Here is a 20,262-nt window from a genome sequence, read left to right on the forward strand (position 1 = left end):
GGTCCCTGTGCTTTGCTAAGCTTGTTCTAAGTAGGTGCTTTAGACCACTGAGCCATCTCACCAGCCCCTAAGTTGGCTTTCATACCTGTTAATTTTTTTTTTCTGTTGGCCTGATCAAATCATAATTTGTAAATTTACTGACATTTTTGAAGAAGAGCTTAGGCGGGGCTCAGGGGGCAGGCAGGGCCCAGTGCCGGGCGTGAGGATGCGGTACCTTGAGTGTGAGGACCAAGCTCATGTCCCTATGTCCCCAGGCTCCCGGCGAGTTTTCCGCAGCACCCCTAAATCGTGGGTTTTCATCTTAGCAAAGGAGACACAACCCGGCCTGCCAGTGATCTGGCTGGTCTTAGGTTGGGCCGTACCTGCCCTTGTATCATTTTACTTTTCTACTTAAATCTTCCCATCCCTGGGCCGGGGAGATGGCTCAGTAGAATAAGCGCTTGCCTGACAAACGCAAGGTCCTGAGTTCAATTCCTGGTACCGCAAAAGGGGGAAAAAAAATAAATAAAATAAATCTTTCCCTCCCTGACTTTGGCCCTACGATCTGTAGAACGTGTTCTGGTGCTGGTCTTGTGCCGCCGCCGCCGCCGCTGCAAGGGGCTCACTCCCTGGTGGGTGTGCAAGTGGTGGCTCGGCTGGTTGTCAGGTTGGTTTTGCTCTCAGTAACAAGCACCGAACAATATTCACGAACCGCCTTCCTGTGCACTTAGGGAAGTCCACGGGCTTCTTCTTCCTTCTTCCCAACACTCAGCATTGTTTATAAAGAACCCAGAATTTTCTGCTTGGTTTGTCATGGTTTTGTTTTTATAGCTTTCCTGTGTTTGTGCCGCAGTTAACATGGCTTTGCGCTGTGAACGCCACGCTCTGCGTTTGTGGTTGTGCCGACTGTTGCACGATTGTTTTTGCAGACGGCCCCTTCCCCTTTTGGGAGTCTTTATTCTTTTAGTAAGGAAGCGTAAGAAAACAAGACTGTAGGGCTGGGAGGTAGCTCGGCAGTCTCAGCGCCTGCCTGGCAAGCGCAAGGACCAGGGTTCGATCCCTGGTACGCATGCAGTGCCAGTTCTAGAGCCCCAGGCATGTTGTGCCAGCCACTGAAGCTGGGCGTGGTGATGCCTGTCTGTGATCCCAGGCAGGGGAGGAGGCTGAGACAGGAGGATCACTACAAATCGAGCTGTGTAGTGAGACCCTGTGCCAAATAAATAAGAGATTAAAAAAGAAAACAAAGGTGCAGAGAAGACTGCGGTCTCCTGGCCTCTGAGCCTCCCCCCCCTCCTGCCCAGATTGTGAATGCAGTGCCAGTGGGACCCAGGGCAATTCCTGCCGAAAGGACCCGAGGGTTGGCCACTGCGTGTGCAAGCCCAACTTCCAGGGTGCCCACTGCGAGCTCTGTGCCCCCGGGTTCTATGGATCGAGCTGCCAGCGTGAGTGTCGTCCCACTCCCAGTGCATGCCCCCCGGCCCTCCACAAGTGGTCCTCTGTGGTCCTGAGTGCAGGCTGCCTCCCCTCACAGCATGCCAGTGTTCTAGTCCCGGGGTGTCTGATGGCCTCTGTGACCCTGACTCCGGCCAGTGTGTGTGTCGCGTAGGCTTTGAGGGGGCTTCCTGTGACCACTGTGCCCCTGGCTACTTCCGTTTCCCTCTGTGCCAGCGTGAGTAGGGTCTCCCCACGTGGGCATGGGAGGGGGTGTGCCTGGGGCATGGTCTGCCCAGGTCGGGGTCCTGTGACACATGTGCTCCGCAGTGTGTGGGTGCAGCCCTGTAGGGACCCTGCCTGAAGGCTGCGATGACACTGGCCATTGCCCGTGCCGGCCCGGGTTTGATGGCCCCTACTGTGACCGCTGCAGCCCAGGCCACCACGGTTACCCCAATTGCCAAGGTGAGACGGCTGGTGTGGGAAGGGAGTGGCCGCCTTTGTGGGCCTCGACCTGACCTCACGGTGCCCCTACAGCCTGCGCCTGCGACCCCCAGGGAGCCCTGGAGCAGTTCTGTGGGGCAGGGGGCTTGTGCCGTTGCCGTCCCGGCTACGCGGGTGCCGCCTGCCAGGAGTGCAGCCCCGGCTTCCATGGCTTCCCCACCTGCATCCGTGAGTGCCTGGGAGGAGGAAGGAGATGGGTGTGAGCCACCGTGGGCTGACCCCTGCCCTCGTTCCACAGCATGCCACTGCTCCATGGACGGCTCCCTGCACTTGGCCTGTGACCCCCGGACAGGGCAGTGCAGCTGCCGGCCTGGTGTGACGGGGCTGCGGTGCGACATGTGTGTGCCTGGGGCCTACAACTTCCCCTCCTGTGAAGGTGAGCGCGGTGGGGCAGGCGGGCGAGCTGTCCACACATCACGTGCTCCCGGGGTGTGCAGGTGTGTGCACTCTGCGTTCTGGAGCTGTGTCTGTGTGCCGCGGGTGTGCTCACCAGTGATGTCTGTCCTTGCGTCTGTGCTCTGTGAGTGTCCCTGCGGGTGTGCATGCATGTGTCCATGACTTGTGCCCCTGTGGTGTGTGCACACATATGTGCTGCTGGGGGGGAGGGCCTGCGCCTGCCTGCCTTCCCTCGGAGCATAGCTGCGGGACACGTGTGCGCCGGCTCCTGTGGGGATGTGCACTGGGGTCAGGCCTAGGGAGTCGTTGGCCCTCGGGGTGGTCAGCAAGGGGCAATCAGCTTCCTCATCTCTCGTAGCTGGCTCCTGTCACCCTGCTGGCCTGGCCCCAGCCAATCCCACGGCTCCTAAGGTGAGCCCAGGTCTGCCCATGGTGTGGGGGTGGGAGGGCCACTTAGGCCTGAACAGAAGTCCCAGCCCGGGGAGGCCCTAGGGCTTGGCTGATGGCAACCTGGAGCCTATCTGCTCTTCCCGTTGGTCCTTTGCCCCGGTTCCAGGTGACTGCCGGACACAGGCAGGCTCTGCCCTTTGTCAGGCTCCAGGGCGAGGGCAAGTGGGGAGGGCAGGGCCCGCTGTAACCTGCGGCTGTCCTTTCCAAGGCACAGGGCTCCTGTGTGTGCCGAGCTCACGTGGAGGGGCCAAGCTGTGACCGCTGTAAACCTGGCTTCTGGGGGCTCAGCCTCAGCAACCCTGAGGGCTGTACGCGTGAGTACCTGGAGGGAGTGGGGTGCTGGCTTGGAGGGGAGCCCAGGTCCGGCCTCCTTCCCAGCAGCTCTCAGGCCTGCTCTGCTCTCCACAGGCTGTAGCTGTGACCCCAGGGGCACACTGGGTGGAGTCTCCGAGTGCCAGCCGGTGAGTGTGGGTGGAGGTTCTGGCTACTGGAGGGGTGTTGCTGCTTCGCCCTGATCCCACTTTCTGTTGTGGCCCCAGGGCAGTGGCCAGTGCTTCTGCAAGCCCCACGTGTGTGGCCAGACCTGCACGGCGTGCAAGGACGGTTTCTTCGGGCTGGACCAGGCCGATTACTTTGGCTGCCACAGTAAGTGTCCCTTGTCTGGGCCTCAGACTGCATCCCTACTGTCTCTTAGATCACAGTAGGGACACGGAGAGTCCGGGAGGGACAGATGGGGTAGGGACTCAGGACGGACCTGAGCACAGTGAGGCCGAGAGGTTGGGCTGGTGTCCCTGCCAGGCCTGTGGTGGGGTGGGAGCCCACGTTGCCTGCGCACGGAGCTGACTGCATCTCGCAGCTCCATGCCACAGCCCTGCCAGACACTGCTAGGCCGTCCCAGTGCCTTGTCCCTCAGCCTGGGTCGCAGAGAGCCCGGGACCCCCTAGATGCAGGACACCTGGCCTTTTGGCCCTGTTGCTCCCCGTGAGAGTGGGTGGGAGAGGTCCTGAAGCAGATCAGGGTCACAGGACCTGACCCCTGACCCTTCCTCTGCCATAGGCTGCCAGTGTGATGTTGGCGGTGCGCTGGGCCAGGGCTGTGACCCGAAGACGGGCGCCTGCCGGTGCCGACCCAACACCCAGGGCCCTACCTGCAGCGAGTGGGTGTCCCATGGAACACACCAGGAGTGGGAGGCGCTTAGCCCAGATGCCCAGTGCCCCTTGCCACAGGGTCCCCTGGGGGTGCCTGCCCCTCTGATACCTGTGCCATGGCCAGGCCCGTGAAGGACCACTACCTGCCCGACCTGCACCACCTGCGGCTGGAGCTAGAGGAGGCAGCCACCCCCGAGGGCCAAGCCGTGCGCTTTGGCTTCAACCCACTGGAGTTCGAGAACTTCAGCTGGAGGGGCTATGCCCACATGGCGTCCATCCAGGTGGGCTGTACCACCCGTCCCGCTCTCGTGTGGAAATAGGGCCGGCTGTGGTCGGGCAAGGTGACCCTTCTGTTCGTGTCCACCACAGCCCAGGATCGTAGCCAGGCTGAACATTACCTCCCCTGACCTCTTCCGGTTGGTCTTCCGCTACGTCAACCGAGGGCCCACAAGTGTGAGCGGCCGGGTCTCCGTGCGTGAGGACGGCAAGTTTGCCCCCTGCACCAACTGTGAGTGGGAGGCTGCCCTGGCCCTCCCTGCCCTGCCTGCCCGCCTTGCCCCGCCCTCCCTGCCCTACATGCCCACCTTGCCCCGCCCTCCCTGCCCTACATGCCCACCTTGCCCCGCCCACCCTGCCCCTCCCATCCCAGCTGGTTCCTCTGGCCCTGCCCAGGGGTGGGGAAGCTGCAGGCTGGCATGCCCGGGTGCCGAACTCTCATGTCCCCCTCACCAGGCACAGAGCAGAGCCAGCCTGTGACCTTCCTGCCCAGCACCGAGCCAGCCTTCGTCACCGTACCCCAGAGGGGTCTTGGGGAGCCCTTTGTGCTAAACCCTGGCACCTGGGCCTTGCTTGTGGAGGCTGAAGGGGTGCTCCTGGTGAGGTGGGGGACAAGGTGGGACCTGGGCACGGGCCCTGGGCTGCAGAGCCTCAGTGTCTACTCGCTGCCTCCTCCAGGACTATGTGGTTCTCCTGCCCAGCGCCTACTATGAGGCTGCCCTCCTGCAGCTGCGTGTGACTGAGGCCTGCACCTACCGCCCCTCTGACCATCACTCTGGGGAGAAGTGAGGGGCCACTCAGAGGGCTGGGGTGGGGGCTGCGTGGGTGAGCCTTCCCCGTCACCAGCCCCATGTCTGGGCACCCTGCCGCAGGGGGTGCCGACTTCCGCCTCTGTTCCCTTAGCTGCCTGCTCTATGCCCACCTCCCTCTGGATGGCTTCCCCTCTGCAGCCGGGCCCGAGGCCGTGTGTCGCCAGGACAACAGCTTGCCCCGGCCCTGCCCTGTGGAGCAGCTCAGCTCTTCCCACCCCCCAGTGGCCGCCTGCCTGGGCAGTGACGTGCGTGTCTGAGGGCCCACAGGGTGGGAGATGTGTGGGGTGGGCTGGAGTGGGCGGCTGGGGGGAGGGGTGGCGTTGGCATTGAGCTTTGCTTACCTGGAGTAGAGAGGTGACCCAGTCTTCCCCTGTTCCTCTGCCCACCCTGCCCCCCTGCAGGTGGATGTCCATCTCCAGGTGACCGTGCCACGGCCTGGCCGCTATGCCCTGGTGGTGGAGTATGCCAACGAGGATGCCCGCCAGGAGGTGGACGTGGCTGTGCACACGCCCGAGCGGGCCCCTCAGCTGGGAGCCATCGCTCTGCATCCCTGCACATACAGGTGGGCCCGGAGCAGGTGGGGTGTGTGCAGGGCTGGCCCTGGGCTGCCCAGTGCTGACCCTCCACCGCCCCGACCAGAACCCTGTGTCGGGGGCCTGTCCTGGATGCCCAGCACCTCATGGCCTCCTTCTACCTGGACTCGGAGGCCAGCATCCGGCTCTCAGCGGAGCAGGCACGCTTCTTCCTGGTAAGGCCGCATGGCCTCACGGCCATTTGCTCCTACACTCCTGGGAGCAGGGAGAGCATCAGGTTCCTTCTCAGGGAGCAGCCAGGGTCCGTGAAAGCCAGACTCATCCCTGGCCTTGGGCGCTGGGGGAGGCAGCCATGGAGCCGGGTGAGTGGGGCGCCAGCCCCAGGGGACAGGCACCTGTGCCAACAGAGCAGCCTGGGCCTGCGTGGTGCCGGCTCCAGGTCTGGCATGTGCGGCCGCCTCTGCACAGAACAGCAGTGTCCTGTCCCTTCCTGCAGCACCGTATCACACTGGTGCCTGTGGAGGAGTTCACCGCAGAGTTTGTGGAGCCCCGGGTCCACTGCATGAGCAGCCACGGCATCTTCGGGCCCGGCAGGTAGCACAGCAGCCGACACAGGGCTAGGGGTGGAAAGGTGCCAGCCAGCAGGCTTGGACTCACCTTGTGCTCCCCCAGGGCCGCCTGCTTGCCCTCCCGCTTCCCGAAGCCGCCACAGCCCATCATCCTCAGGGACTGCCAGGTGCTGCCGCTGCCGCCCGGCCTCCCCCTGACTCACTCGCAGGAGCTCGCCCCTGGGGCAGCCCCAGCTGGACCCCAGCCTCGGCCCTCCACTGCTGTGGATGCTGACGCAGATCCCACCTTGCTGCGCCACCCCCAGGTGAGGGCCTGGCTGGGTGGAGTTTGAGGTGACAGCAGGGCCGGCATGGGTCCCCTCATCCCAGCCCTGCGTCCTCACTGGCGCCTCTCCCTGCAGGGCACCGTAGTCTTCACCACACAGGTGCCCGCCCTGGGCCGCTATGTCTTCCTGCTGCATGGCTACCAGCCAGCCCACCCCACCTTCCCTGTTGAGGTTCTCATCGACGGGGGCCGCGTCTGGCAGGGTGAGTGGCTTGGAATCCAGACGCCGTGGTGTTAGGGCCACGCATCCTGGTGCTGCTGCCAGTTCTCACACAAATCTGGGGCCACTGTGGGCATTTGCTTCTCCCTGGCTTGCACCAGGGAGGTCTCGTCCTGTGTGTGCCCCCCCGCGCTGTCCCCCGCCCCAGGATGCCAGCTTGCTTCTCTGTCACAGACCGTAAAGCGAACATTTGATGCAGTGCTCTGCCGAGCTGGGATCTGTGCCCTGAACGTTGCTGTGGGCTCTGGGGCCACAGGCTCGGGCTCCTGCAGCGTGTAGTGCTGCGGCGCATACTCCTTCGATTGGGGCAGCCCCTCCTCCTGGTGTCTTCACAAGCGCCCTGGGCCTGGGCAGGGCTGGAGAGCCGGGTGTGCATTTGGGCCCTGACCCTGCCTCTGCCCTGCCCCAGGCCACGCCAACGCCAGCTTCTGCCCACACGGCTACGGCTGCCGCTCCCTGGTGCTGTGCGAGGGCCAGGCTGTGCTGGATGTGACTGACAGCGAGCTCACAGTGACCGTGCGTGTGCCTGAGGGCCGGTGGCTCTGGCTGGTGAGTCCCTCTCAGACTGGCTTTCTGCCTGCTGCCACGATACAGAGTCTCAGGGTGTACCACCGCCTGTCCCACGCCCTGTGCTAGGTACACGAAGCAGCCTGTGCTGTAGGGGCCTCCAGGGCCACCACATCTGCTACCCGGCCTCTGGGCAGGGGGCCTTCCCGGAGGAGGCTGCTGTACCTTTACACTTGGATGCACAGATGCCCCGAGTGGCGTGGCTGTGGCCAGCTCCTTGTGTGGCTCGGCATCCTTGCCTGGGCTAGTGGGCTTGCAGCTGCCACCAGAGAGCTGGGCAGCCTGCCAGGCCCTGGCCTTGGGCGGGTGGGGGACGGGGGCGTCCCACATTCCGTGCTGCTGCCTCGGGCCCTGGCCGTAGTGCCCCGCTCTGGCCCCTTGCCTGGGCCAGCAAGCTGACAGGCACTGTCCCCTAGGACTACGTGCTTGTGGTCCCCGAGGATGCCTACAGCTCCAGCTACCTGCGGGAGGAGCCGCTGGACAAATCGTATGACTTCATCAGCCATTGTGCTGCCCATGGCTACCACATCAGGTGGGCTGCGCTCGGAGGGCCGGGTGGGGCTGGCTGGGCGGTCTCGCCTTACCAGCTGCTCCTCTTTGCAGCCCCAGCAGCTCGTCCCTATTCTGCCAAGACTCTGCCACCTCGTTGTCTCTCTTCTATAATAACGGGGCCTTGCCTTGTGGCTGCCATGAAGTGGGCGCCACAGGCCCCACGTGCGAACCCTTTGGGGGCCAGTGTCCCTGCCGGGCCCACATCATTGGCCGTGACTGCTCCCGCTGTGCCACTGGCTACTGGGGCTTTCCCAACTGCAGACGTGAGTACCGGAGTGCTGAGTGCCCAGGTGCCCGGGTTCCTGGGGAACTCGCTCCCCAGGGGCTTGCCTGGGGAGGGGTGCGCCAGAGTCTTGGGCACGGTGAGGGGGAAGCATCCCGCAGCCTGACAGGATGCCAGGCGCTGGACGCCCACCCGGAGGGTTTGTCTAGAAGGTTCTGGTGACCCAAGGTGCCCTCTAGCCTCTGGCAGCAAGGCCATGGCTCTAGGTCAGAGGCTCTGCCTGAGTCTCAGCCCAGCGGATGGGGAGGTACACCTGGCAAGCCCCTACCTTGCCACCATTCCTGGAACCCTGTATTGGCGCCCGAGTGGGCACAGGGTCAGCCAGCACCATCCGCCCCACAGCCTGCGACTGTGGTGCCCGCCTGTGTGACGAGCTCACAGGCCGGTGTATCTGCCCACCGCGCACGGTGCCTCCTGACTGCCTGGTGTGCCAGCCGCAGACCTTTGGCTGCCATCCCCTGGTCGGCTGCGAGGAGTGCAACTGCTCGGGGCCCGGCGTCCAGGAGCTCACGGACCCTACCTGTGACGTGGACAGCGGCCAGTGCAGGTGAGCGCCTGGGACGGAGTCTGTGCACCCGCCCACCCCTCCATTCTTGGGAGGCACTCAAGGTAGGGCCCTCATGGGTCGGGCAAGAGGGAGCTCAGCCAGCCTGTGTCCCTGGTAGGTGCAGACCCAACGTGGCCGGACGCCGCTGTGACACCTGTGCCCCGGGCTTTCACGGCTACCCCAGCTGCCGCCCGTGTGACTGCCATGAAGCTGGCACTGCACCGGGCGTGTGTGACCCGCTCACAGGCCAGTGCTACTGCAAGGTGAGGGCACCAGCGCCTGGCCCTGACCTGCGCTGAGATGTTCTCCGCAGCCCTGAGTGGCTGGGGCTTCCCAGAAGCTTTGGGGGGTGAGAGGTGGTGAGAGCCAGGGGACAGCCTCCCTGGACACAGCCAACCACCCCTCGGTGCCCCTGCCCCTAGGAGAATGTGCAGGGCCCGCGGTGTGACCAGTGCCGCCTTGGGACCTTCTCCCTCGATGCTGCCAACCCCAAGGGCTGCACCCGCTGCTTCTGCTTTGGGGCCACAGAGCGCTGCAGCAGCTCTGCCCACGCCCGCCATGAGGTAGGAGCCACAGCAGGGGCCACGTGGTTACCCGTAGCAGAAGCTAGACTGCAGGTGTGGACCACGGTGTGTGGGAGCCACCTACATGTGACCCTCCTGTGCACCTACAGTTCATGGACATGGACGGCTGGACCCTGCTGAGTGCTGACCGCCAAGTGGTGCCCCACGAGCGACGGGTGGAAGTGGAGCTGCTGTACGCGGACCTGCGGCATCTGGCCGACTCCATCCCCGAGCTGTACTGGCAAGCCCCGCCCTCCTACCTGGGAGACCGGGTGAGCAGGGACATGGGGCCAGGGGCCAGCACTCCAGGGGTGGTGAGGTTACATCCAGAGACAAGGAGCTCTGAGGCTGGAGGGGTGGAAAAGAAACTGGCAAAGGTGCGCAGGCCCATCTGGGGTGGAGGCGCCGGGAGGGGTTAGGCTGCGGCTGCCAGGCCTGGGCCCGTGTAAGTGAGTCGCCTCCCCTCCCGCTGCGCTGCTGCTAGGTGCCCTCCTACGGTGGCACCCTCCGCTATGAGTTGCACTCAGAGACCCAACGTGGAGACATCTTCATCCCCACCGAGAGCCGGCCGGACGTGGTGCTGCAGGTGGTGCAGGGGCTGGATGTGGCAGGCGGGTGGGCCTGGTGCCCGCTGGGACCGCAGCACATCCCCTGGCAACCCCTCATCCACCCACGTCTCCCAGGGCAACCAGATGAGCGTCACCTTCCTGGAGCCGGCATACCCCGCACCCGGCCGTGTCCATCGTGGGCAGCTGCTGCTGGTGGAGGTGAGTGGAGCTGGCCTGGCCCCGGGCAGTGCGGGGACCTAGCCACTGTGCCTTGTCAGCGAGGGAGATTGGGGCAAGGGGTGCTGGGGGCCGCTGCTGGCCTTGCCGCCCTTTGCAGCTTCACGTACTAGGGATTAAAGCTAGGGTGCTAGGATTACTGGCCTGTTCCTCCAGGCCAGGGTGCATTTAAGTTCTTAAACCTGGAACCTGGAACCAACGTAGCTGTGTGGCGTGAGGTAGGGTCAGGCCGCAGGCCTGGCATGTGGGTGACCCGCTGCACCTCTGCCTCCGCCGAGGGTCTGCGCTGCCGTCCTGCTTCTGCTCCCGGGATGGGAACCAATGAGCTTTTGCCTCGACCTTGCAGGGAAACTTCCGGCATACGGAGACCCACAATGCTGTGTCCCGGGAGGAGCTCATGATGGTCCTGGCAGGCCTGGAGCAGCTGCAGATCCGCGCCCTCTTCTCGCAGATCTCCTCTGCTGTCTCCTTGCGTAGGGTGGTGCTGGAGGTGGCCAGCGAGATGGGCAGAGGACCTCCAGCCAGCAATGTGGAGCTGTGCATGTGTCCCGCCAACTACCGTGGGGACTCGTGCCAGGTGAGGTGGGGGCGGGTGCCAGGCTGGGAGGCTGCGCCGTTCCTTGCGCATGCGCACTCCTGCTGCAAGTGCTCTTGGTTTTGGTCCTGGTTCCTGGCTTCCTGCCCACTGCCTGGACATCATGCTTGCTGGCTGTGGTTGGCTGTTCCACCATTTCCGGCTTCCTGCTGTCCATGCACTACCTGCTCCTTATCTTTCCAGTCATCATGTCTGTCCTGATGTCCAGTTAGCTGTCACTTCTTCATCCCTCACTCGTCCACACCCTTACTGCTTTATCCCGTCCTAGATGGCTTTTGCCACCAAGGGAGGATCATGGCCCACGTCCCCTGCAGAGCGGGACATCTCCACATGTGGGGAGGCGCTGCGCACATGGAGGGGCTTGGGCACCAGGCCCAGCCGTCACTGAGCCATAGTCTGCACAGTCCTGGCAGCCCTGCCCTCGGGGCTGAGGGTGGCAGCCAGACACCTGGCCCGCATTGTGCTCTCAGCCGGCCTCTGCCCAGTGTCTGTGTGCCGTCTGGTGCTCCGGGCGCAGTGCACCCCGCTGGTGGTCCCTGTCAGTGCATGCAGGCCCCTTGGCTCGACCTGAGGCAGCCCCCTTCTCTGCCTAGTCCAGCCCAGGGCTGGCCCTGCCTGCTTCGCTGATTGCCCATTGTCCCTCTGCTTTGCAGGAGTGTGCCCCTGGCTATTACCGGGATATCAAAGGACTCTTTCTGGGCCGATGTGTCCCCTGTCAGTGCCATGGCCACTCAGACCACTGCCTCTCTGGTTCTGGCGTCTGTGTGGTAAGGAGGATCCATGGGGAAGGGGCCTGCAGGCTCTGGGGCTGTGGTTCCAGACACACTTGAGGCCCAGGGCCTGAGGTGTGGGTTCCCTGGAGGGTTGGGTGGGATGGGGCCTCCTCTGTTGGTGCTGACTGTCCTTTCCGCCCCAGGGCTGCCAGCACAACACAGAGGGGGACCGCTGTGAGCGCTGCCAGGCCGGCTTTGTGAGGAGCAGGCCCGAGGACCCCTCAGCCCCCTGTGTCAGCTGCCCCTGCCCTCTGGCAGCGCCTTCCAACAAGTAAGCTGCACCAGCCCAACCAGAGCCCAGACTCCAACAGCCCGGCCCCCTTCTCCACTTCTTGGCACCCCACTGTTTTTCTCAGGGTCTTGGGAACCTGGAGCCACTGGGGTGGGGTCACCAGGTGTGTTCTGCAGCACCTGGTGGCTGAGCACAGGTGCCACCCCGGGACCCGAGGAGTTCAGCGCTTAGTGAACTCTGTCTTGCAGCTTCGCGGAGGGCTGCGTCCTGAGAGGCGGCCGCACCCAGTGCCTCTGCAGACCTGGCTATGCTGGGGCCTCCTGCGAGCGGTGAGCCAGGTGGGGGCAGGAATGCAGGCACACTGTTGTGTGTGGGGCACGGGATGTGACCCGACCCCTCGCTGCCACCCAGGTGCGCACCCGGCTTCTTCGGAAACCCTCTGGTGCTGGGCAGCTCATGCCAGCCCTGTGACTGCAGTGGCAACAGTGACCCCAACATGATCTTCAGTGACTGTGACCCCTTGACGGGCGCCTGTCGTGGCTGCCTGCGCCATACCACAGGACCTCACTGCGAGAGCTGTGCCCCTGGCTTCTATGGCAACGCCCTCCTGCCCGGCAACTGTACCCGTAGGCACCCTGGGTGTGGCCTGCAGCTCGTGGCCCTCACCCTACCCACCCTGGCTCACCATCCATCCGTGTCCCTTCAGGGCCAGGGGCAGGGCTGGCCAGGGAGTTGGCATCGGTGGGCACGACAAGGAAGTACGTAGCTGTGGGCAGGCTCCTGGGCTGGGTGGACTGCTGACAGCCCCTTCCTCTGTAGCCTGTGACTGCTCCCCATGTGGGACGGAGGCCTGTGACCCCCAGAGTGGCCACTGCTTGTGCAAGGCAGGCGTGACAGGGCAGCAGTGTGACCGCTGCCAGGTAGGACTGCGAGACTGGTCAGGGCCCAGGCTGGAGGAAGCGGGGTCCTTGCGCTGGGTGACCACGGCTTGTACCCACAGGAGGGACACTTCGGTTTTGAGGGCTGTCAGGGCTGCCGCCCTTGTGCCTGTGGACCAGCCGCCCAGGGGGCCGCGTGCCATCCCCAGAGTGGGCAGTGCCACTGCCGACCAGGAGCTGGGGGGCTTCAGTGTCGGGAGTGTGCCCCTGGCTACTGGGGGCTCCCGGAGCAGGGCTGCAGGCGTGAGTATGGCAGGTCATGGGTGGGCAGTGGGCACCATGTCGTGTCTGTGCTGACCTTACCCTCCCCTGCAGGCTGCCAGTGCCCGGGGGGCCACTGTGACCCCCACACAGGCCACTGCACCTGCCCGCCGGGGCTCAGCGGAGAGCGCTGCGACTCCTGCAGCCAGCAACACCAGGTGCCTGTGCCAGGCAGCCCTGGGGGCCCGGGCATCCACTGCGAAGGTGCGGCCCTGCTACGTCCTCTCCTGTCTTACCCTGCCCTGCAGCTCTGCCTGGGGACAGTGGGGGTCCCAGCCTGCACTCACCTGGCGGCCCCTGGCTTTGTTTCCCAGGGAACCCCACCCCTATGCTTAAGGACCCCATGGCCCCTGCTGATCTCACACCCTCCTCTCCCCAAATCTGCTGTGGCTGCAGCCTTGGACACCGACCGCTGCCACAGCCCCGCCCCCGCGTTCACTGTGTCCTGAGGCCAGCTTCCGGTGCCTGGCCATTCCCTCCTGATCCTTCACACCTTCAGCCTGGCTTAGTCTCTTATGCCAACTCCAGGGCCTGGCTGCCAGCCCCATGAGCTCTCTTGGTCTCGTGACCCTTCACTGACCTTCTCTGGAAACCTTGTGCTTCCATGTGACTCCCTCCTCCTGCACTGACCACTGACCCTCAGCCCTGTGCTGTAGCCCCTGCCCAGACCTGTGATGTTGTTGCAGCCGAGATCATGGCTTGCTGTGCTCACCACGTGACCTGGCTGGCCATGCCCACTTGCTGACCCTGTGACCCCTTGGTGTCGCAGTGTGTGACCACTGTGTGGTCTTGCTCCTGGACGACCTGGAGCGGGCTGGCACCCTCCTCCCTGCCATCCGCGAGCAGCTGCGTGGTGTTAATGCCAGCTCTGCAGCCTGGGCCCAGTTGCACATGCTGAACGCCTCCATCGCTGACCTTCAGGTACCGGCAGCCCACCCCGCAGGTGCACGAGCTGCTTCCGCCCATCCCAGGCTGTACCTGACATCACCTCCACTTCACCTCCCACAGGGCCAACTCCGAAGCCCGCTGGGGCCCCGCTCCCAGACAGAGCAGCAGCTGCAGACGCTGGAGCAGCAGAGCCTGGACTTGGAGCAGGGTGTACAGCGGCTGAGCAGCCAGGCAGGACCCAGAAGCCCCCACCCAGAGTGCCCCTCCGGGAGAACCTGCTCTCCCTGGAGGTCCCTACCCTGCCCCACCCTAGTCATTACCCAGCCCCAGCCGTTCTCCAGCTGCAGGGCTGTGGGCTGATGGACTCTGCATCCACAGGCCACAGGGGCCCATGACCAGGCAGGCTGGATGCTGGACAGCACTGAGGGCGTGCTGCGCCGTGCACAGGCACTGCTGGTGACTGTCCAGGCTGTGGACCACGCTCTGCGCGGTAGGGCTGACCTGGCCTGGCTGTAGCTCAGGCTTCAGCAGGGAGGGCTGCCTGGGAGGCTTCCTGGGGCTCGGCCTGAGAGCTTGGCCTCGAGAGCCAGCGAGACTTGCATGTGTGGGTGGGGAGATGGCACCCCCGGAGTATACAGCGAGGAGAGGCAGTTGAGGGGTGGGCAAGGGGGCCCATGTGGCCAGGGCGTGAGGCCAAGCGTTCCAGGGCAAGCTCTGGTTAGTCACCCTGGGAAACCCTTAGCCACACACTTGAGACCTGCAACCAACCAGAAATGAGGGCTCCCTCAGCTTCTTTACCTCACAGTGAAGCGGACCATGACCTTACAGAATAGGAGGCCAGGCGGCCAGGGGTGGAGAGGAGGTAGCTGAGCACTGGCTAGTGAGCAGGACTTGGCTGGCAGGGGGACAGGGAAGGCCCCTGAGGAGTCTGGGAGCAGCGGGGTGGGCACTGCAGGAGGGCAGCTTTGGCCCTCAGCTGAGCCTCGGAGCCACCAGTGCTCTTGTGTTGCCTACTGGTGGCCGCTGAAAATGTCCCAGGGCCTGGCTCTGACAGGTCCCCTCTCCACAGAGCTGGTCTCTCAGCTGGGCCATGTGTCACCAGCCAACGCGTCGATCCCGTCGGGTGAGCAGCTGCGTCGGACCCTGGCAGAGGCGGATAAGCTGCTGCAGGAGATGCGGGACCGCAGCCTTCGGGCTCCCCAGGCCGCAGCTGAAAATGAACTGGCCGAGGCCCAGCGGTGTGAGTGCTGGCCGCCCTGTTGGGAAGGCAGGCTGTGTGGGGGGAGGCTGGACCTAACTCAGGTCAGTGCAGCGTGGTAGCCACCTGCCTTGAGGCACAGGGGGTGGGGGCCCAGGGTCATGCAGGGATCCGGTTGCTGGAGCAAGTGCCCTTGCCCCTGGGCTGTCCAGTGCGGGCCCGTGTGCAGGAGCAGCTGAGCAGACGCTGGGAGAAGAACCAGGAGCTGGCTAAACACATCCGCGACCGGCTGGCCCAGCATGAGGCCGGCCTCATGGACCTGCGAGAGGCCCTGAACCGGGCGGTGGGCACCACTCGGGAGGCTGAGGAGCTCAACAGCCGCAGCCAGGCGCGCCTGGAGGAAGCCCTGGTGAGGGCCGTACCCTGTCCCCTCTGTTTACCCTTTTACCCCGTGGCCCCTCTGCCCATCACGGCCCTTATTCTTATCCCATCCACTTGCCTGCAGCAACGGAAGCAGGAGCTGTCCCATGACAATGCCACCCTGAAGGCCACCCTGGAGGCTGCTGGCCGCAGCCTGGCCCGCGTCTCTGAACTCCTGCAGGGCATGGAGCGGGCAAAGGAGGTAAGCCCAGCGCACATCACACATTGCATCGGGCCCCTTCCTACCCAGCTCTGTCCCAGCCTGCAGGCTTTGGTTGGCTTCTAAGTGTGGTCCCAGGTCCTAGAGGTAGTAAACCGGGTTTAGGAGTAGGGTGGGGGGACCCGCCTAAGCCTATCCACCTCCAGGACCTGGAGCACCTGGCTGCCAGCCTGGATGGGGCCTGGACCCCGCTGCTGGAGAAGATAGGGACCTTCTCCCCCGCCGGCAGCAAGGTGGACTTGGTGGAGACCGCTGAGGTCCACGCGGAGCAACTAGACCAGCTGGCGCTCAACCTGTCCGGGTGTGTGGCCGGGGCTACAGCCCCAGTCCTGCTGGGTATGATCAGGCCAGGGTGGGGCAGCTGGTCTGGGAGGGCTCCTTGGAAACAGAAGCCATCATCCCCAAAGGAAGTTGGGGCCCGGAGCAACAGGAAGGGCACACCGTGGCGAGCAGGCCGTGCTGTCTGGCCGCCTGCACCGCACGCGGCTGATCCTCCTGCTTTGCGCAGCATCATCCTCGGTATCAACCGAGACCGTTTCATCCAGAGGGCCGTGGAGGCCTCCAGCGCCTACAGCAGCATCCTGAAGGCCGTGCAGGCTGCCGAGGACGCCGCAGGCCGGGCCTGGCAGCAGGCGAGCCGCACGTGGGCGGTGAGGTTCTGCCTGCCCGGGGCTGAGGTGGGCGCCCCTGTGCTGCCCGGGTGACATGAAGTGCATCTTGTTCTCCTGTCTCCAGGCTGTGGTGGCGCGTGGCCTAGCGTCCCAAACCCAGCAGCTGCTGGCCAACAGCAGCGCCCTTGAGGAGGCTGTGCTCGGGCAGCAGCGGAGGTTGGGCCTTGGTGAGTGCTGGGCTCCGCAGGGACGTCTGTGGGTCAGGCTGCAGCAGAGCTGGCGGACCTGTGTGAGAATTCTGCTCCCCACCTGCACGGTCTCTGCGCTGTATGGTGGGCGTCAGCCTTCTGGGGTCAGGAGCCCTGGGCGGGGCTTGTCACCACTGAACTTCTCCCCCCCAGCGAGGCTCACCCTGGAGGGTGCCAGGAACCAGCTCAACGACATCCAGGCCGCGAAGGACCAACTTGTGGCCCGAATCCAAGAGGCGCAGGCCATGCTGGCCATGGACACAGGTATGTGGGCTTGTCCCACCCTTGCCACCTGTCCTTTATCCCTGTGGGAAGGGGACCCTTGGCCTGAGGTGGCACTCTAGCTGGCTGGCTGTGTGGCCCTGTGAGCGCGGGCATGTCTGCACCTGTGTTGGTGCAGCAGAGCTGCTGACCATGTGCAGTGTGGGGGATGGGCTACAGCATGAGGCACGTAGCACTCAGGCAGGGGCAGCTGGTCGGACACAGATGCCGACGTGGGGCCTGGTGCCACTGCAGCTGCATGGCCAGAGCAGGATCGTGGCTGCCACTTGGAGAGGACTTAGTAGGCGGGCACGTGGTCTGCCCAGCTTCTGGAGGGTCCCCGTGGCTCCTGAGTGTCCCGAGCAGGTCTGGCCTGGAGCCTCAGAGGCCTGGGCAGGCCTGGGAGCTGGCAGCAGCCAGGAGCTAGGAAGATGGTGCAGGCAGGCACCCTTCAGGAGGGCTGTCATGGGTGCAGAGGACCCTTTTGATTACACTTTGCTGCAGGGTGTGGGGTGCCCAGAGGTGTCAGGGTCACAAGGCCAGAGTGCTCTGGCCCCTGCCAGATGTGCCCTGTGCCTGCTGCAGGTGAGACTAGTAAGAAGATTGCCCATGCCAAGGCTGTGGCCGCCAAAGCCCAGGACACGGCCACTCGCGTGCAGTCCCAGCTTCGGGATATGCAGAGGAACCTGGAGCGGTGGCAGGGCCAGTTTGGGGGCCTGCAGGGTCAGGACCTGGGCCAGGTGGTGCTGGACGCAGGCCGCTCAGGTGAGCCGGCAGGGCCAGGGCCAGGGGGAGGAGGCGGTGTGGAGGGCTTTCGGCACACACCCCTCACTCGATGCCCACCTGTGCAGTGTCCTCCCTGGAGAAGACACTCCCGCAGCTCCTGGCCAAGCTGAGCCTGCTAGAGAACCGCAACACGCACAACGCCAGCCTGGCCCTGGCAGCCAGCATCGGCCGCGTGCGGGAGCTTATCGCGCAGGCCCGGGGCGCTGCCAGCAAGGTGGGTAGGAGTTGGGGCAGCTTGTCCCAAGGCCAGGAGGGGCGCGCTGATGGGCCTGCACCCCCAGGTCAAGGTGTCCATGAAGTTCAACGGGCGCTCAGGGGTGCAGCTGCGCATGCCCCGGGACCTTGCCGACCTTGCCGCCTACACCGCCCTCAAGTTCCACCTGCAGAGCCCCGAGCCAGCGCCGGAGCCCGGTCAGGAGGCCGGGGACCGCTTTGTGCTGTACATGGGCAGCCGCCAGGTACAGGCAGCATGGGCAGGCTGGGGGGCGGGCCACCAGGGTGGAGCGTGGGCGCTGCTGGGCCCCGTTCCAGGCGTGCTTTTGTGGCTGCTACAGGCCACTGGGGACTACATGGGTGTGGCTCTGCGGAACCGGAAGGTGCACTGGGTGTACCGGCTGGGGGGTGCCGGCCCCGTGACGCTCAGCATTGACGAGGACATCGGGGAGCAGTTTGCAGCCGTCAGCCTTGACAGGTGCGAGCCCTTCGGGTGGGGGGCATCGCCCTCCTGCGGGCCGTGCTTGTTCCTCACCCTGCACCTCCGCCTCTGCCCCAGAACCCTCCAGTTTGGCCACATGTCCATCACCGTGGAGGAGCCGATGGTCCAGGAGACTAAGGGTGATGCCGTGGCCCCTGGGGTGGAGGGGCTGCTCAGCCTACAGCCCGACGACTTTGTCTTCTATGTGGGCGGGTACCCCAGCAGCTTCACGGTGAGCCTGGCCCAGCCCTGCCATCTTTCTGGGAAGCACTTTGTAGGGTCTCAGGGCACCCTGCTGGTCTTTCTGAGGTGGCTGGGGGCACCCTGATCATGCCCTGTACCCGCAGCCCCCCGCACCCCTCCGCTTCCCTGGCTTCTGGGGCTGCATTGAGCTGGACACGCTGAATGAGGAGGTGGTCAGTCTCTACAACTTCGAGAGGGCCTTCCGGGTAGACACAGCTGTGGATAGGCCTTGTGCCCGGTGTGTACCGCCAGCCCACCTAGCCCCATCTGGGCCCCTTAGCCCTGCCTGCCTCCCCCTCTGCCCCACTGACCCTGAACCCTCTAACCCACAGCTCCAAGTCAACAGGGGACCCGTGGCTCACAGATGGCTCCTACCTGGATGGAACTGGCTTTGCCCACATCAGCTTCGAGAGACAGATGAGCACCACAAAGCGCTTTGACCAGGAGCTGCGGCTCGTGTCCTACAGTGGGATCCTCTTCTTCCTGAAGTACCAGGCACGGCCCTGCCCCGCCCCCGCCCGCCGCCCCAGCCTCACCCTGTGCTGACTCTGCCTTCCCTGTCCCTCTAGAGCCAGTTCCTGTGCCTGGCGGTGCTCAGAGGCAACCTCGTGCTCCTGTACGACCTGGGCATGGGTCTGAAGGAGGCCACCCCGCTGCAGCCACCTCCGCCCCTGACGACAACCAGCAAGGCAGTGAGTCTGTGCAGATGGGGGTCAGGGAGGTCCCCAGGTGTGGCAGGGCCTGAAGCCCCTCCTGCGTCTCAGATCCAGGTGTTCTTGCTGGCTGGCAGCCGTAAGCGCATGCTGGTGCGTGTGGAGCGGGCCACGGTGTTCAGCGTGGAGCAGGACAACATGCTAGACCTGGCCAGTGCCTACTATCTGGGTGGTGTGCCACCCGAGCAGCTGCCCCCAAGGTGAGGACAGGGTGCTCGGCAGGGTGGCACCCAGGGACTCCAAGGCAGGGGCTGGAGGAGGCCTGACCCCCCCCACCCCCGCAGCCTGCAGCAACTGTTCCCCTCCGGGGGCTCCATCCGTGGCTGCATCAAGGGGATCAAAGCTCTGGGCAAATACGTGGACCTCAAGAGGCTGAACACCACAGGCATCAGCTCTGGCTGCACGGCAGACCTGCTGGTGAGCCGCCCCTCCCGCCACCGCTGTGCGCCGTGTCCCGGCGAGCTCAGCACTCAGGGCTCCTCTGCCTGCAGATGGGACGCACCATGACTTTCTATGGCCATGGCTTCCTGCCTCTGGCGCTGCCCGATGTGCCGCCCCTCACGGGTGACATCTACTCCGGCATTGGCTTTCGCAGCACCGAGGACAGTGGTCTGCTCTACCACCGCGCATCCCTGGTGAGGCTACCCTGCCTGCCACCCCACAGCCCTCGCTGGGCTGGGCCTGCCCAGTGCAGCCCTCTGCCTGCTCTGGTGGCAGTCTGGGGGCTCAAGTGGCTGGAGGGAGACAGAACCTGGGTGCTTGTCCTGCACACTGATTGGGCCCTGCTCCCAGGATGGGCTGTGCCAGGTGTCCCTACAGCAAGGCCACGTGACGCTGCGGCTTCTGAGGACAGAGCTGAAGACACGAGGGGTCTTCAGCGATGGTGTTCCCCACTATGTGACCTTCTACAGTAACACCACAGGGTGAGCCCAGCTCACCTGGCCTAACTGCGAGGCCTGGTGCCCTCTGCCCCCACCACAGGCTGGGCTTGCCCACAGGCCTGGGAACAATGCCCTTCTGCCCACCTCCAGAGTCTGGCTTTATGTGGACGACCAGCTACAGCAGATGAGGCTGTACCGGGGGCCCCCGCCCAGGCAGCAGCCGCCTGAGGAGCCCCCCCAGCTCTCACTGGGGGGCCTGTCCGAGTCCGCCACCTCCTTCCGCAACTTCAGCGGCTGCATCAGCAATGTCTTTGTGCAGCGGTGAGTGATGGGTGTGGGGTGAGGTCTCCGTGGAGCCTT

At 64.6% G+C, this 20,262-nt stretch overlaps 1 protein-coding gene across 1 annotated transcript in view; it reads left to right on the forward strand.

Moving 5' to 3' along the window:
- Lama5 (laminin subunit alpha 5) overlaps window positions 1-20,262 on the forward strand; it is a gene marked incomplete at its 5' end in the record, with an annotated part of 43,664 nt that overhangs the window by 21,086 nt on the left and 2,316 nt on the right. Inside the window, 60 exons of the mRNA XM_004644200.2 lie at window positions 1,281-1,421; window positions 1,511-1,648; window positions 1,741-1,875; window positions 1,948-2,082; window positions 2,153-2,290; window positions 2,669-2,721; window positions 2,969-3,074; window positions 3,169-3,221; window positions 3,300-3,405; window positions 3,817-3,916; window positions 4,033-4,189; window positions 4,278-4,416; window positions 4,641-4,783; window positions 4,863-4,969; window positions 5,088-5,241; window positions 5,398-5,558; window positions 5,636-5,744; window positions 6,026-6,123; window positions 6,202-6,403; window positions 6,500-6,626; window positions 7,053-7,192; window positions 7,627-7,742; window positions 7,814-8,025; window positions 8,388-8,592; window positions 8,711-8,855; window positions 9,015-9,155; window positions 9,266-9,427; window positions 9,640-9,741; window positions 9,839-9,922; window positions 10,287-10,517; window positions 11,189-11,302; window positions 11,452-11,579; window positions 11,789-11,869; window positions 11,952-12,166; window positions 12,360-12,460; window positions 12,541-12,721; window positions 12,794-12,943; window positions 13,509-13,660; window positions 13,748-13,858; window positions 14,006-14,117; window positions 14,697-14,867; window positions 15,038-15,234; window positions 15,331-15,447; window positions 15,612-15,766; window positions 15,974-16,115; window positions 16,201-16,303; window positions 16,478-16,588; window positions 17,171-17,350; window positions 17,437-17,585; window positions 17,653-17,829; window positions 17,926-18,062; window positions 18,144-18,297; window positions 18,413-18,546; window positions 18,641-18,803; window positions 18,878-19,000; window positions 19,073-19,221; window positions 19,306-19,438; window positions 19,513-19,656; window positions 19,814-19,944; window positions 20,053-20,223. Of these exons, the coding sequence (XP_004644257.1) occupies window positions 1,281-1,421; window positions 1,511-1,648; window positions 1,741-1,875; window positions 1,948-2,082; window positions 2,153-2,290; window positions 2,669-2,721; window positions 2,969-3,074; window positions 3,169-3,221; window positions 3,300-3,405; window positions 3,817-3,916; window positions 4,033-4,189; window positions 4,278-4,416; window positions 4,641-4,783; window positions 4,863-4,969; window positions 5,088-5,241; window positions 5,398-5,558; window positions 5,636-5,744; window positions 6,026-6,123; window positions 6,202-6,403; window positions 6,500-6,626; window positions 7,053-7,192; window positions 7,627-7,742; window positions 7,814-8,025; window positions 8,388-8,592; window positions 8,711-8,855; window positions 9,015-9,155; window positions 9,266-9,427; window positions 9,640-9,741; window positions 9,839-9,922; window positions 10,287-10,517; window positions 11,189-11,302; window positions 11,452-11,579; window positions 11,789-11,869; window positions 11,952-12,166; window positions 12,360-12,460; window positions 12,541-12,721; window positions 12,794-12,943; window positions 13,509-13,660; window positions 13,748-13,858; window positions 14,006-14,117; window positions 14,697-14,867; window positions 15,038-15,234; window positions 15,331-15,447; window positions 15,612-15,766; window positions 15,974-16,115; window positions 16,201-16,303; window positions 16,478-16,588; window positions 17,171-17,350; window positions 17,437-17,585; window positions 17,653-17,829; window positions 17,926-18,062; window positions 18,144-18,297; window positions 18,413-18,546; window positions 18,641-18,803; window positions 18,878-19,000; window positions 19,073-19,221; window positions 19,306-19,438; window positions 19,513-19,656; window positions 19,814-19,944; window positions 20,053-20,223 (8,326 nt within the window). The remainder of the gene's footprint in view (window positions 1-1,280; window positions 1,422-1,510; window positions 1,649-1,740; window positions 1,876-1,947; window positions 2,083-2,152; window positions 2,291-2,668; window positions 2,722-2,968; window positions 3,075-3,168; window positions 3,222-3,299; window positions 3,406-3,816; window positions 3,917-4,032; window positions 4,190-4,277; window positions 4,417-4,640; window positions 4,784-4,862; window positions 4,970-5,087; window positions 5,242-5,397; window positions 5,559-5,635; window positions 5,745-6,025; window positions 6,124-6,201; window positions 6,404-6,499; window positions 6,627-7,052; window positions 7,193-7,626; window positions 7,743-7,813; window positions 8,026-8,387; window positions 8,593-8,710; window positions 8,856-9,014; window positions 9,156-9,265; window positions 9,428-9,639; window positions 9,742-9,838; window positions 9,923-10,286; window positions 10,518-11,188; window positions 11,303-11,451; window positions 11,580-11,788; window positions 11,870-11,951; window positions 12,167-12,359; window positions 12,461-12,540; window positions 12,722-12,793; window positions 12,944-13,508; window positions 13,661-13,747; window positions 13,859-14,005; window positions 14,118-14,696; window positions 14,868-15,037; window positions 15,235-15,330; window positions 15,448-15,611; window positions 15,767-15,973; window positions 16,116-16,200; window positions 16,304-16,477; window positions 16,589-17,170; window positions 17,351-17,436; window positions 17,586-17,652; window positions 17,830-17,925; window positions 18,063-18,143; window positions 18,298-18,412; window positions 18,547-18,640; window positions 18,804-18,877; window positions 19,001-19,072; window positions 19,222-19,305; window positions 19,439-19,512; window positions 19,657-19,813; window positions 19,945-20,052; window positions 20,224-20,262) is intronic.

Source organism: Octodon degus, unplaced genomic scaffold (assembly GCF_000260255.1).
Source record: "Octodon degus isolate 3935 unplaced genomic scaffold, OctDeg1.0 scaffold00194, whole genome shotgun sequence".
NCBI classification, from domain to species: domain Eukaryota; kingdom Metazoa; phylum Chordata; class Mammalia; order Rodentia; family Octodontidae; genus Octodon; species Octodon degus.